Here is a 14094-nt window from a genome sequence, read left to right as displayed (position 1 = left end):
TAAGGTAGCAGACAAATTTCAGTACAAAAAGATGGAACACACGATGCTCTGCTGTCTAAATATACAGATGGACTGCAGGGTATCTCCACACAGAAAGAGTAGTCACATAAAACTCTGATTTTTCTCGAATTTGGTAATTGGTCTGTACATCTGAATCTGGTAGTAAATCCATGAACACACAGCTCAACCAACTGAGAGCACAAATAACCAAATGATGTCCTGACCAGAAACTATGAGCCAGAATAACACTCAGTCAGAGCCATACAAACTACGAAAAATTGGACCGGTCAGTTATGAAATTTAGTGAGATTTCTTCAGAGATTCTAGTAATCTCAAAGTATATCACAAAACCGACATAGCATACCTACGACAATATACAATTCATCGATACCAAGCATAATAGAAGCACAAACTGAAAATCCGTTCTCCTAGTATTACAATCTGTTTATTCCACACGCATATAACAGGCACACGGATAATAGGTGGTCCAATGCAAGCCAATGCACTAAACCAGCTGCCTGTGTGTTCAGATTAACAGTTTAACACACTCGCAAACCACACCAGGCAGCCCCGTAGATGCACGCAGGCACACAGGGCTGCTGCTTAGTCAATCACTCCAGGTTCATACTCATGCAGCCAAGAGGCAGCAAGCAGGCATCCTCAATCGCAAGCCATACTCCCGCACACACGACGGTGCCGCAGCCAAGAACCATGCTGCATCTTATTTGAAAGCCACAAAGATGGGAGCCACCACAAGCTCACACGTGACACAAAAACACACAGTAGCAGTAGGAGTCAATCAATCGACGACTGACACCACCTGCAAATCTCTTTCAAGCAACCCGGGCCGGAAGCACACAATAAACCAACCCCACATGCAGCAGACAGCAGGACCTGCAGGAGCGAGCATCCATCTGGTCTCCCATTAAGGATGGAAGAACCACATCAGTGCAGCACAGCGCAAGGATCACCTACACAATGTAAGTGGCAGAGTGCAGAAAAAAAAAGGGTGAGTAGCAAAACTGACATTGAGTATGATATTGGCAGTTTACAAAAATGGATTTTTTACATGTCAGAGAGAGTACCTGAGGACGGAGACCCTGGGTAGTTTCTTCTTGTAGTAGCGTGAGTGCAGCGGCGTCTCGAAGTGGCCAGGGGCCACCTCCCCGTCCCACTCCAGCGCATCCCAGACGTCTTTCTCGATCTCAACGGATGGCTTCTTCATGCCTCTGCTACGGGCACACACCACCCGCAGCCGGCGCATGCCCCAGCATCCTCTGATCTTGATGGTCTTGAGCTCCGGTGCCACCATCTTGAACTCAGATATCTGCTGCAGCACTGGCAGGTCATGCAGGTGGATGGTGGTCAGCCTTGGGAATGCTACAACTTGGATGGTGGCCAGCCTTGGGTACCATTTCTCGTCTAGCACGAATATGTGCCTGAGGTCTCCGCAGTGGATGATGTGGAGGGTCTCCAAACTTGGGAAGGAGTCGACCCACACAGGGAGCACGAATTGGAGCCTGGGGCAAGAGCGCAACTGTAAGTGTTGCAGTTTTCTGAACGAACCATCATTGAATCTGCGGTAACCTTTACTGCATATCCAGCGGGTTGTTAGGAGATCTGACACCCAGAAGGTCTCCAGATCCTTAAATAGATCTGATCCCCTCTAGAAGACTTCACCCAACTTGGGGCATCTCTCCATGCGGCACTGCCTGAGGAACTCCCAGTGTACCCCAGGCAAACCAGCACTAGTTGAGACATCGTGGACATGCAGGGATTCGGCAAAAAATTTCATCATATCATATAGTCCACTCTCAAAGGAGTGGCTCCCTTCAGCAATCTCAATATGCCGATCCAAGTTGTTAGTCAGAGGCTTAGGGAAGGCCAGCATCGGAGCATCACCGGCCATGCTTTGGACATCACTATACCGGTCTGCTTGAACAAGCTGCGATAGGCTGACTTTATCTCCATACATGTCAATCTTCTTCTCCTTGTATGCCACTTCGGATTCAATCGTTCCATTATACACAGCTGAGGTGGCATGGATATTAAAATAAACATCCTTAATAATTGCATAATGACTATATAATGGATGCCACAACGACCAAAGAAGCCTGGCATCCACAACAGTGGCATGCACCTCCAAACGAAAGGATTTTTTGGGGTCAGTGCATGGCCGTGGATGGCCAGTTCCAGCTCGTGTGTCTATGCACAACAAATTCAAATGGAAGCTATCTTTAGAGCTCCAAATTATTGCCCGAAGGTGCTCACATCCTAGCAGAAATAGTTGCTTCAGCATTGGGACTTCTAATACCATAGTATTGAAATCAAGTGTCTTGATTGCGGTTCCAGAGAGGTCAAGCTCAACGAGGTTGGGCAACCCACGCATGAACATATTCTCCAATTGTGAGCAACTTTCGAGGGAAATCTTAGAGATACTGGCACCTTCCTTAGTTGCTGGGATCGAAGGACGTTCTTGTTTTAGAGGTAGCTCGACAGTAGGCGCACGAATGAAAGCTGGCCCATATCCATCAAGGCTGAAGCACTTCAGCAAGCGAGGTAGCCCATCAGGGATAGCAACATTTTTAAGTTCATTGCAACCATCCAGAATAAGCACTTGAAGGCTACTTGCTTTAGATAGGCTGTTTGGTAGAATTTTCATTTCACTGTTGCCAGACAGGTCAAGTATTTCCAGCTTTGCCTTGTCCATGAAGGACCTGCTTGGTTCTGTTGAAATATCCGGTCCACGACTAGGCTTGATTACCCGAAGCCTTTTAAGGTTTGGTAGCCGACCTTGTAAGTGAGTTGTGTATTGCCAACACCAGACACCCTCTATGCTTAGCGTCATGAGGTTATCCATGAGATCCATCTTTTCCGGCCATAAGATTTCATTCCATTCAGTGTAATGTAGGTCCAACACCCACAAACTATGAAGACAAACCCACTCAGTATGATCCTCTCCTTCCCCTGTTTTGTCATCTGTACAGTGGCATAGTCCAAGGAATCTTAGGTTATGGCAGTTTAGGAAAGGAGGTGATGCAAAACTGAAGGCACACCAACAGAGAGTCAGTACAGCAAGGTTGCTGGAATGTTGAAACAAACCATTTGGTAATGCTGCTGGCTGATCAGATATTTGAAACTCCAAGAAGAATGATGATGTCTCTTCTGGTAAACTTTTGATACCCAGTATTTCACTATCCCTCGATGTGATTGAAATCCAACGGTATGGTCCTTCTTTATACACATCATCTTCTTTAACTATGAGAAAAGGAAGCTTGAAATGTTTCTTGAACTCTATAAGCACATTATCATCACACTCCCATCTTATTTCTCGGTGCAATGCATCACCTATCTCCGTTGTTATGTCTTTTGGCAGTATCCCATCACATATCCAATAACTCGAAGCAAGACCATCCCAACCAGAATTGGTCTTGCAAAAACCACATTGCAGAAAGAGTTTGTATAGACAACAATCGACAACCACCATTGGACTGAATCTCTCGGTGCATGGATTGCTAGCAACTATGATTTCAGCCTCTTTACGCAGCAGTGCATACAACTGTCCACTTAGTAGACGCTCCATCCTATCATATGCCAAAAGATGAGTGTACCTCAGTTTGTGTAGTAGTTCATGTTGGTCGTATTTTTTAATGGTCAACACCCTCCTTTTGTAGGTCCATATAATCACATTGTCACCAAAACTTGTAACCAAAGGAACACCACAGTTGAATAGGTCAACAATCTCATTGTCACCACCATTATGAAAAATGAACACAAATGTGTTGTATTTCAGAATATGATCGATTGCTCTTGATACACTTCCTATCTCATTCCTAGAGCTTTCATCAACTCCCTGAAAATCATCCTCTTCATCCTGTTTATCCAGAACAGCCATTATTGAGCTTTCAAGCTCTAGTTCCTCTGCGATTGCCCTCTGTAATCCTCTTCTATTTTTCCAGTCTGAACAATCTATGTGAATTATCTTATCAAAGCATAGTTCTGGAGTGGTTCTCCTATATGGGAGCACTTCTGCTATGGATCTAAGGACAGCAGACGCCCCCAGTCCATCCCAACCATGTAAATAGATGACCCTTTTATCTCCCATCGTCCGAAGAATTTGGAATATGTTCTCTCTGCTACCATCAACATTTCTGTTAAGGTAACCCTGGATTAAAACCCGTAATCAAGTTAGACGATATTTGCTAGAAGCATCACTAATTCACGTGAACGCAAAATCTGGATACACATGCATAAAAAACAGGTGCATCAGTAAATTATACACGACTCAGTACTTGGTCATATGGTTAATTTATTGTCATGTCACTGACAGACTAGCATGTTTCTTTCCCTTGTGTATATACTCAACTCCCAGCCTAATCAAGAGCATTGTAGCTAGCCACATAAGTAGTTGTATTTTTTGCATTTAATATTATATCCATCCTCCAGTTAGTGAGTTCGGACTATTTATGCATCACATGCCCAATTAAGGTAAAACGTTGATGTATAAAACAGACACACATGTGGAACCACGGAAATCTCAGCAGAATTAGATGAAGGAAAACGAGTAATTATTTCATGAACATAAATTGAACAAGAGTATTACCCTTGCAGCAGGAGAAGTCATGATGAAATTCACTATCAAGACCAAGAAAGAGAAGCAGTGGCTGATGAGTCAGTCTAACCCATCGGATGAAGTAGTGTCACCACCGCCTACATGCACAGCAACGACAACATGTTACATTTGAGCCTCAACCATTGTTTATAAACCAGTAGCACCCCATGCAATAGACAAAGCTGAAGTCAAAGAAAGAAAGGAGATGCCACCATGTGCTTACCTTGCAGCAGACAGGAGCAGCTTGATAATAACAAAATTGATTTCGGCTATTTGCCTGTTGTGATCAGCTTCTGCTACTGCTCCTAGAACGGCGAGATATGCAACAGAGATACGCAGGATATGGTTTGCCCTCTCAGTTGAGCAGCAGGCACGCCTTGTCGGTCGGTTTGGCATGGGAATCAGTCCTTCCTTCTCTCAACTAAAGAAGGCACAATTCCTTGCGTGTTCTCTGCACACTGGATGGGTCCCTTTCTTTCGCCAAAGCATGCATGCAGTTATGATGATGATTCTCTACGACGAGCAAAGCACCAACAAAGTAAACAGCCATCGATTCTCTTCGAACATGTCCCTCTCTTCGCCCCAAAACTGAACTCGTAGTGGCTGTGTTGGAGCCTGTCGCCCAAGCCCGTGAGTATCAGTGTAGTCTCCAAACTATCAGCTATGATGGTTGATGGATTGACTGATAATTTTCTCCAAGCAGAAAGAGTGCAGTCATACGGTACCATACTCCAAATTATCCCCAACCCAATCATGTATCAGTTTAGTTCTTAACATAAGTATCAGTGTAGTCTGTACATCTGGGTCTGGAACGGACTTATCTTATATTGGCTACAAGCCCTAAAACTACAGAATTTCAGCGAATTTCTTCAGAAATTCCGGGGGAGCTGGCTGATGCCTGATTGCCGGCGGTCCTCGGCGCCCCCTTCGTCTTCTCCCGCTCCGGGGTTGCCGGCGGTCCTGTATCCCGCCGCCAGCTTCCTCTTCTTCGAGCTGGAACCAGATCCGCCCGCCTCCGTTTCCATGGCCCCGCGCCCTCTCGTCGCCGGCCGCGGACGTGGCGAAGTTTTTTCTTTTTAGGTCAGCGTATCGATTACGATTCCGCGGCCCAGGCCCATGCTGTACGCGGCCTTTTTCGTTAGGCCAGCCCCATATGTGGGCCGCTTCGATGGCACATGTGACGTGAACTTTTGTGAATTTCCCCGTACGCTATCCGCTCAGCTCGGCTCTCTCCTCTATCTAATCCCCTTCGGCTCACTGTGGCAAAGCAGAGGAAGAAGGCGCACTCCCCCAACAAGAGCCACGCGAGAGAGAGGAAGCCATGGCCATGTCGCTCTCCCTCGCGCGCCTGGCCCTCCCGCCGGTCCTCCAGGCCCTCCCCGGCAGGAGGCAGGCCCACTCCGCCCTCGCCTTCCCGGCCAACTCATTCTTCGGCGCGCCGCTGGCTGTGGCCGCCGCCGCCGCCGCCGCGCTCTCCCCGGCGGCCCCGCTCCCGCGCTCCCTCGCCGTCGTCGCCGCCGGGAAGGGGTACAAGATGAAGACGCACAAGGTTTCCTCCTCGCCTTCCTCTCTGGGCCGGTCATCATGGAATGCGTTTGTCACCCTCGGCGTTTCTTGATTTCCTCTGCTCCGGTCTTTGTGTGCGCGCGTGCAGGCATCGGCGAAGCGGTTCAGGGTGACGGGCACCGGGAAGATCGTGCGGCGCTGCGCCGGGAAGCAGCATCTGCTCAGCAAGAAGAACGCCAAGCGCCGGAAGAGGCTCTCCAAGATGGTAACTACATGCTTCCTCTGCTCACTCTGCCACAGTTTCCTTCTTTGTTCAGCTAATGGTAGTTCAGTCACGAGAGCTAAATGTGAATTCAGTAGTGCCCAAACTGTCCACGGTCAGACGGTTTGGTTGGTGTCAACGTTCCGAATGCATTTCCAGGGCTGTGCCCAAACTGCCGCGAATTCCTGTGCTTCCTTTGAGCTGTGACAACAATGTACATAGTGTAGCTGTGTAGGATGTTTGGCATTCAGAAGCTCCTGCTTGTTATCATTGTGACTAGTTCTCTGTAGGTAATTTCAACTTATTCCACAGTTTATGAACCATAACTGATGCTATATCAAGTCGATGCCGAGAAGGTGGCGTTTCTTTCATATGTATTATGATATTACTGCAAACTGCTAAATGTTGAATAGGGAATTATGATATGCCATGCTTTCAGGAAAATTTTGTCATCTTTAATTTATATGCACTGCAGAAATCATTATTTGGCCCCTTGAGAACAGAGACATATGCCAACAGATTAGCAACCATGAGCTATGGTGTAGTAATAGAAGCACAAGTCGCTGGAAACTTAAGCCACTGGGATAGTAACAGTAATTTGCTCTGTGAAGTTCCATTTTGGTGTATCTTCTTTAGAAACTGTAGTACTATAACTCCATGACAGCTTCATTAGATCGGTGAAACTTGCCATTTTGTGTCGCGGCGCCAATTTGCTTGCCTCTGAGACTGCTCTCTTCCACTGCAGGTCCAAGTTAACAAGAGCGACTACAGCAACGTGATGGGTGCGCTGCCCTACCTCAAAGTGAACAAGAAAGCAGGCTGAGATCTACCGGGTCTGGTGAAATGACTGCCACTGAGTTTCTGTTCACCCACTTGTAATTTTGTGCATCTTTATCTGTATGCCTTTTTTTCTTAAATACATACCAATGCCAGACTTCACATTCCAAGCAATCATAAACAACTATTCATATGGGCAGTCCAGTGATGTTCCACAACACAGATGCACTCACTTGGTTGAGATGTGTGCATGGAGGACTCGATTCACTGACAGATGGTTGTGCCACGAGTATGACACCAGAAACAAGACACTTTCTTGAGGAACTTCAGGTTCTTTGAGTAGTCATTGCACACAAATCATCTCAGTTGTAACATTGGTCAGGGCTTCATACTGAGCCTACGAGTTGGATCTAGACATTGTTGCTTGCTTCCTTGCACTCCATGATATTATGTTTGAATCTAGGTATACTACAAAGCCCCCATCTGACCGTTTGTCATCTGAACAACCTGCCCAATTGGCATAAGAAAAGCAGCTAACCAAGGAAGATGGAGACTTTCTGAATGTGACACCAAGGTCAACCGACCCTTTATGCATCTTCGGATCCAGTGAGCTAAAATAGGTGCATGAAAATAATGGCAAACTTTGTTATCCAAAGAAGCGAGATCCGACCTTGTAAGAATTAAGTACTCAAGTCCTCCAACAACACTTCTATACTTGCTGAAGTCTTGGGCATTCGAAGGTTCTCCTTCACGGGTAGAAAGTGGAGTTGGAATAGCTTGCGATTATTCATATTGACTCTTACGAGTAATTCAAGTGCATACTTTAGGTGAGAAGTTGCTCATCATCTCGCCTCCTTACCTCAACGCCCAAAAGAGTTGCAAATACCCCAAAACTTTAAGGACAAAGTTAGAATTGAGATCGTCTAGAAGTGTTGTGACAGCATACCATCACAAAAATTATAGTAGTGCCCATGCAAATATCCATTTCTGAGCCCAGGCTCATCTGCACCTGGTCAAGAAAAAGTTCACAAAAAATGCAAAACAATTCAATAAAAATCCTTTTTTTTTGCATCGTAGATAATTTGGCGCGTGAGGTGCGCTCCAAATTTTAGATTATTTGAATATATGAGTACCTCTCAGCAAAAAACATAAATTGAGTCAGAGCAGTACGTGAACAATAAATATTTTTACAGACCCTAAATTTGTCTTTTTTGTCGAGAGCTACTCAGATGTCCAAATGATCTAAAATTTGAAGCGTGCCTCACGCACCAAATTTTCTATGATGCCAAAAAGAATTAGAATATTGTGAATTTTTCTAGTATTTGTTTTGAATTTTTTCTTCAATGCAGAGCACCGAATGGCTGCTCTCGTGATCATGCCCTTATCATTAAAGATAAATAGGGGCGATTAAATTTTGAAGCAATAAAGCGAGTGCCTACATTTTTTTTTGCTTGACCTAGAGTACCATGCTTGAGGGCCTCTTTCAGGCGATGAAGGGTTTGCCACGTTTTCAAACATAGAGTGATGTTTAGGTGTGTTCATTTTTTTCTCCGGTGAAGAGTGGATTTTATTGTCTCAAAATAAAGTATCAAGACTACACAAACACAACAAGCACACACCCGGCCACTACATGACTAGCATGCACACAACCAATATTAACATACAAACACAAAGAGTCACGCCGGCAAAAACATAATCATACAAGAGCGAAGCTATTCCTAGGCGGAGGGAAAAACTCCAAAGCCATCAAAACAACGAGTACAACAATGACTATCTTTTTACATCACAAGGACAATACGAAAGCTTCTCTAGCGGCAACACCTTCAAGAAGGTAACGACACTTAACCACTGTCGGTTGCAGGATCCAATCATCGAAGGTCTGATCTTGGGTTTTCACCCTGAAGATTAAGTCTGGGAAAATTCGAACAATGCCTTAAAAAGGTAAAAACAAAAAACACTGCCATTGTTAGGTATACCCAACTAGGGTCAGGCCTTGGGTTTTCACCTCAGAGCTCGAGACAGGTTACTCGAGAAGTACCATCAAATTGAAGTCATGCGTCACCTCGGAGGTCAGATCTTGTCGCCACCACTTTCCATGATCCGAGCGTCATGCGTAGTATGGGACATGAGATGCCACACATGTGAGAAATCATACACGCACAAGAAGGCAGTCAAGAGTGGATCACCACCAAAGGCTCTAAATGATGAATGTCGCCATCGCACATGCCAAGAAGGTTGATGAGGGAGGAAGGTCACATGCACCTCCAAAATCCTTTGTTGTTGCCTGTAGCAGCATAATTGATCAGCAAAATATACTCGTCGTTCTCATAGGATCTCAAGGACCTTCGCGCCCATTGTAACAACCGCCTAACAGCGCACGGCCATAGTGCCATCCGCGCACTCGAGCGGAAGACCGCCTCATTAGGACGCAAAAGGCCGTTGCTATCGTCCGTGTGCCCGAAAATGGGATCGCGACCACCAACACCTTGCCACCTGGGAGAGTCGGCCCGACCTGAAATACCAATACCACTTCTGGAAGCCATAACCTCTCCCTCAAATCGTTTTACATAGATCACATCCCATCACTGATGGCTACTAGAGTAGAGACCTCCCCGCGGCCGCCTTCATTGACCAGTGTGGGCGCTTACCCCGACCATTGTTGTAGTTGTGAGAGGAAGGGAGGACGGGGAGGTAGAAGGCGGCTACTGTGGCGGTAGGGAGGAGGTGCAACAGCTGTTGGGAAGGAAGGAGGCCTGGTGGTTGTTTGAGATACACCTGCTCGCATGCAGAACTTCGCGAATTTGATGTATTCTGCACAACAAGCTAGTTGAACACCATCCTCTGGAGACAGCAAGGATTGACAGTAACACATACTCTGTCTGATCTAAAAAGGAAGGATATTAGAACAGTAACATATATGTTTATGTTGCCCAACATGTGTTACAGATATATGATTGTAGTAACACAAATTGTATGACGGTACCTGGTGTTACAAATTCTTAGGGAAAAATCATATAATTTGATTAAGTGCTTAATAGACGTCATCATCATAACACATACGAACCATAGAGGACACATAATTCAAGCGGCAACAAAAATGTCAGTCACAGGATTCGAACCAAGGAGAATCCAACAACACATGAGCTAACCATCAAGACAAATTAACATTCGTGTTAAATTGTCACGCTCCTTTCTTTACTATGCATTTAGCAGGGCAGTTGGGCTATGCAATTTTTTTATCTACTAATGGGTCAATGGCCTAAAAGCAAAGCCGACCAAGTAGTTTGGCCTGGCCCAGTGTGGGGCCTATAGCGCATCCCTCAACACCGCACGCGTGTTGAGGCAGCCCTGTGCGGAGCCGTGCGTCTTTTTTCATTTTTGTTTCCCTTTATTACCATTTCATTTTAAAAGGAATTCAAAATATGTTCAAGAAGCTTTGAACAATCATCGAAAATTCGAAAAAGGGAATTCAAAAAAAATCATGAATATGAGAAAGGTTTTGTGAATTTTAAAAATGTTTGTTAATTCAAGTATTCCAGGAAAATTCACGAATTTGCAAATAGTGTTCGAAACTTGAAAAAATGTTTGTGGATTTAAGTAGATACCCAAATAAAAAATGATCATGAATTTAAAAAAATATTAGGTAGATAAAAAATTCATGACTTTCAAAACATGATTATGTATTCAAAAAATAATCATGACGTTTCAAAATGTTCATTAGTTCACAAAGTGTTCGCTAATATCAAAAAATGTTCAAGAGTTCAAAACATTCTTGATTTTTGAAAAATGTTCACGAATTTGAAAATATTGTCACAAACTTGAAAAATATATTTATGGATTCAAAAAGGTTTTCGAAATAAAAATGTTCATAAGATTTAGAAAATGTTTCTTAGTTCAAAAAAAGTTCACGAATTTGTTCATGAATTCAAAAAAAGAAATATTATGTTCGGAAACTGTTGTCAGTTCGAAATATGTTAAATTATTTCAAAAAATATTTGAAAGTTTGAAAAATGCTTGTGATTTTTGAAAACTGTTCGCAAAGTTGAATATATTTTTGAAAACTTGAAAAAATTTGTTTGTAGATGAAAAAACTTTTCAAGAAATCAGAAAATGTTCATTTAAAAAAATATTTGCGAGTAAGAGAAATTCACAGATTGTAAACTAATTTCATGAAGTACAAAAAGATTCATGAGTTCGAGAAGTGTTCACTAATTTCCAAAAATGTTCGGGAGTTAGAAAAATTCTTGTGTTGTTCGAAGAATGTGCATGAATTTGAAAAATATATTAAATAATGTCACAAAATGCTTGTAGATTAAAAAAGGTTCCATGAAATAAAACAATGTTCATAAAGTTTTTTAAAAATGTGAGTTCAAAAAATTATCACAACTGTCACAAATATTCATGAATTCAAAAAATAATCATGAAGTTCAGAAAATATTCATGAGTTTGAAAAGTGTTCACTAATTTCAAAAAATGTTCAGGAACTTATAAAATGTTTATGAATTCGAAAAGTGTTCACTAATTTCAAAAAAATGTTTGTAATTTTTTTTAAAAAAGTTGATCGATCCAATGTCGAGGAAGAGCCTCTAGGAGTTGGATTTTGAAAGTCGATCACGATCCGTGGCTTTCTACCAAGCCTCCAAAAAGAGGACTTAGTCGCGCTCCAACGAGGCGAGGAAACCTATGTAAGAAAATATCATTGTTTCCATGGCTGTTAGTGTAGGACCTTCTCTATAAGGTTAAGCGAAGTGTGTAATACCCACAAAAATTTCTTTGAAAAATACATCAAAAAATATTGTAGAACCTATGTACAATATTTGGTCAAATGCACAAGATAGTTGGAAAAATAATTTTTTTGTGAGCGAAAAAATTCAGACTCTAAATTTTCTATGGTTTTTCAAGCACTGGTAGAAAACAGGGCTATGGTCCAGGCCGGCTCAGCCCATTAGTCCCGGTTCAGTCTAGAACCGGGACTAATGTGAGCATTGGTCCCGGTTCGTGCGGCTAAGGCATTAGTCCCGGTTCACTCGGGCCCTTTAGTCCCGGTTTAAGACATGAACCGGGACTAAAGGGTGCGATGACCTTTAGTCCCGGTTCGTGCCTCAAACCGGGACTAAAGGTCCTCAAACCGGGACTAAAGATTAGACCTTTAGTCCCGGTTTGAGGCACGAACCGGGACTAATGGGGTTGAGACCTTTAGTCCCGGTTTGTGCCACGAACCGGTACTAAAGGTCCCATTTTCAAACTCTACCCCCCGTGGATCGCCTTTTCAGTTTTTAAAAAAATAAAAGAAAATAATGGAAATGTCAAAAAAATAAAAGAAAATAAGTTTCTCATGTGATATGTGGTCTAGTTGTTGGGAAAATTTGCAAATGTGAATTTTGACTTTATTTGCAAAATCTCTCTGAAATTTGTAAAAATGGGCATAACTTTTGCATACTAAATCGGATGAAAAAGTTTTATATATGAAAAATCATCTACTCGAAAAGTTACATCCAAATTTAACGGGGAAACCCCGTTAAACATTTTCAAAATCCTCAAAAACCTAATAGAAAAAAAGTTACGGGGCTTTTAAGATCTAGAGTGGAAAAAATTGAAAAATATTCAAACAGTGGGCAAACTGTGGTCAAACAATGGTCAAACTAATTATTCTAGAATATTAGTGTTACTAAATAATTATTTTAGTTATTTAAATTTTGGTCAAACTGTGGTCAAACAATGGTCAAACTAATTATTCAAGAAACATTAGTGTTACTAAATAATTATTGTTTTTTATAACAATAGTTTCAAACTCAAACAGTGAAATGTGTCACTTCATGCTCAAGCAAAATTCCTGAAGGTTAATAGGATTGACATCTTACTATTGTCAGGAAAACAACAAGTGCAGACTTGGAGCGAGGGAGAATAGAACCCGGAAGTTAAGCGTGCTCAGGCTGGGGGAGTGGGAGGATGGGTGACCGTTCGGGAAGTTAGATGATTTGAAATGATGAGGGGTGATTAGAGGATAAATTGAGAAGTGATGAGGGGTGGTGATTACAGACTAGAGGTTAAAATAATTCAGAAGTTTGAAAATAAAAAAAATTTCAAATTTTTTTTTCAAAAAAAAATCATAAAATTTCCTTTAACCCTAAAGGTGGAGCTCCACGTGGCCGCGCCCTTTAGTCCCGGTTCTGGATTGAACCGGGACTAAAGGGTCAGGGCATTAGTACCGACACTTTAGTCCCGGTTCAGGAACCGGGACTAAAGGCCCTTACGAACCGGGACTATAGGCCCTTTTTCTACCAGTGAAGGTTTGTTTATGTGTTTTTGTTTTTTATTGTAAGTATATGTAAAGTTATAAAATTTGGAATTCTAATCAAATGTTGCACAGATTATGTCATGTCAGGCCAACAGCCACCGCTGACAGACAAAATATCAATGTGAAAGGCGCGCTGGGAGCCGGGAAGGCAAATTTTACAGTTACATATGCGGGGTGTCAAAAATTTCGATCGATTTTTTACATGACATAAAAAAATTCGGCCGATTTAACAACACATCGAGTGCCAAGACCTAACATGTCATGTATCCCACTTCGTGTGCCGCCCCACCCATCGTCGCCGCCCCCGCATCCTCACTCTCCTACTCCTCCCTGAGACTCATGCATCGTCGCCGCCCCGCAAGTTGCCATCCAAATCCGTCAAAGACCATGAGTCACCCTTCTCTCATAGTAGCGCAACGCCGCCAATGTCTTCTTCATCGTTCGCAATAGACACGGCCTAGATCTCGAGAGATGGAGCACTGGTGATGCGTGTCTTGGTGAGGAAGGCGGCATCGGTGGCCTTCATCGAGGCTAAGAACTCATGGGGGTTCAGATCACCATAAGAACAATGTGTAGTGGAATACAGTGAGTTCAAAATCATTTTTTTTGTCTTTTCCATATGTTGCTGCATGCCTATTG

General features: G+C 43.1%; 2 protein-coding genes across 3 annotated transcripts; one reads left to right on the top strand and one right to left on the bottom strand.

The window, feature by feature from the left end:
• Nucleotides 1-476: 476 nt before the first annotated feature.
• On the bottom strand, nt 477-2729 carry LOC119334347. Of its 2 annotated transcripts, none has more exons than XM_037606930.1 (2): nt 1086-2729; nt 477-971 (listed from the first exon to the last, which is right to left on the bottom strand). In XM_037606930.1, exons 1-2 carry the CDS (start codon nt 1310-1312, stop codon nt 968-970), a joined length of 231 nt encoding a protein of 76 aa, XP_037462827.1. In that variant the 5' UTR covers nt 1313-2729; the 3' UTR covers nt 477-967. Both variants share the same exon structure in this region; 1 of them encodes a protein (XP_037462827.1).
• A 3135-nt stretch (nt 2730-5864) lies between these two features.
• LOC119331178 (50S ribosomal protein L35, chloroplastic-like) lies at nt 5865-7588 on the top strand. The gene is made up of 3 exons (XM_037604355.1): nt 5865-6161; nt 6267-6383; nt 7126-7588. Exons 1-3 carry the CDS (start codon nt 5934-5936, stop codon nt 7201-7203), a joined length of 423 nt encoding a protein of 140 aa, XP_037460252.1. The 5' UTR covers nt 5865-5933; the 3' UTR covers nt 7204-7588.
• Nucleotides 7589-14094: the final 6506 nt, after the last annotated feature.

This window comes from Triticum dicoccoides, chromosome 7A (assembly GCF_002162155.2).
Source record: "Triticum dicoccoides isolate Atlit2015 ecotype Zavitan chromosome 7A, WEW_v2.0, whole genome shotgun sequence".
Classification (NCBI taxonomy): Eukaryota; Viridiplantae; Streptophyta; class Magnoliopsida; order Poales; family Poaceae; genus Triticum; species Triticum dicoccoides.
Note: the sequence above shows the minus strand (reverse complement) of the source record. Positions and strands in the feature narration are given on the sequence as shown.

Excerpts from the sequence above, each read along its gene's own strand:
- LOC119331178 (XM_037604355.1), top strand. The coding sequence starts at position 5,934 with ATGGCCATGTCGCTCTCCCTCGCGCGCCTGGCCCTCCCGCCGGTCCTC. Across the intron at positions 6,162-6,266 it reads ACAAGATGAAGACGCACAAG|GCATCGGCGAAGCGGTTCAG; the intron begins GTTTCCTCCTCG and ends GCGCGCGTGCAG. Across the intron at positions 6,384-7,125 it reads GGAAGAGGCTCTCCAAGATG|GTCCAAGTTAACAAGAGCGA; the intron begins GTAACTACATGC and ends CTTCCACTGCAG.
- LOC119334347 (XM_037606930.1), bottom strand. The coding sequence starts at position 1,312 with ATGGTGGCACCGGAGCTCAAGACCATCAAGATCAGAGGATGCTGGGGC.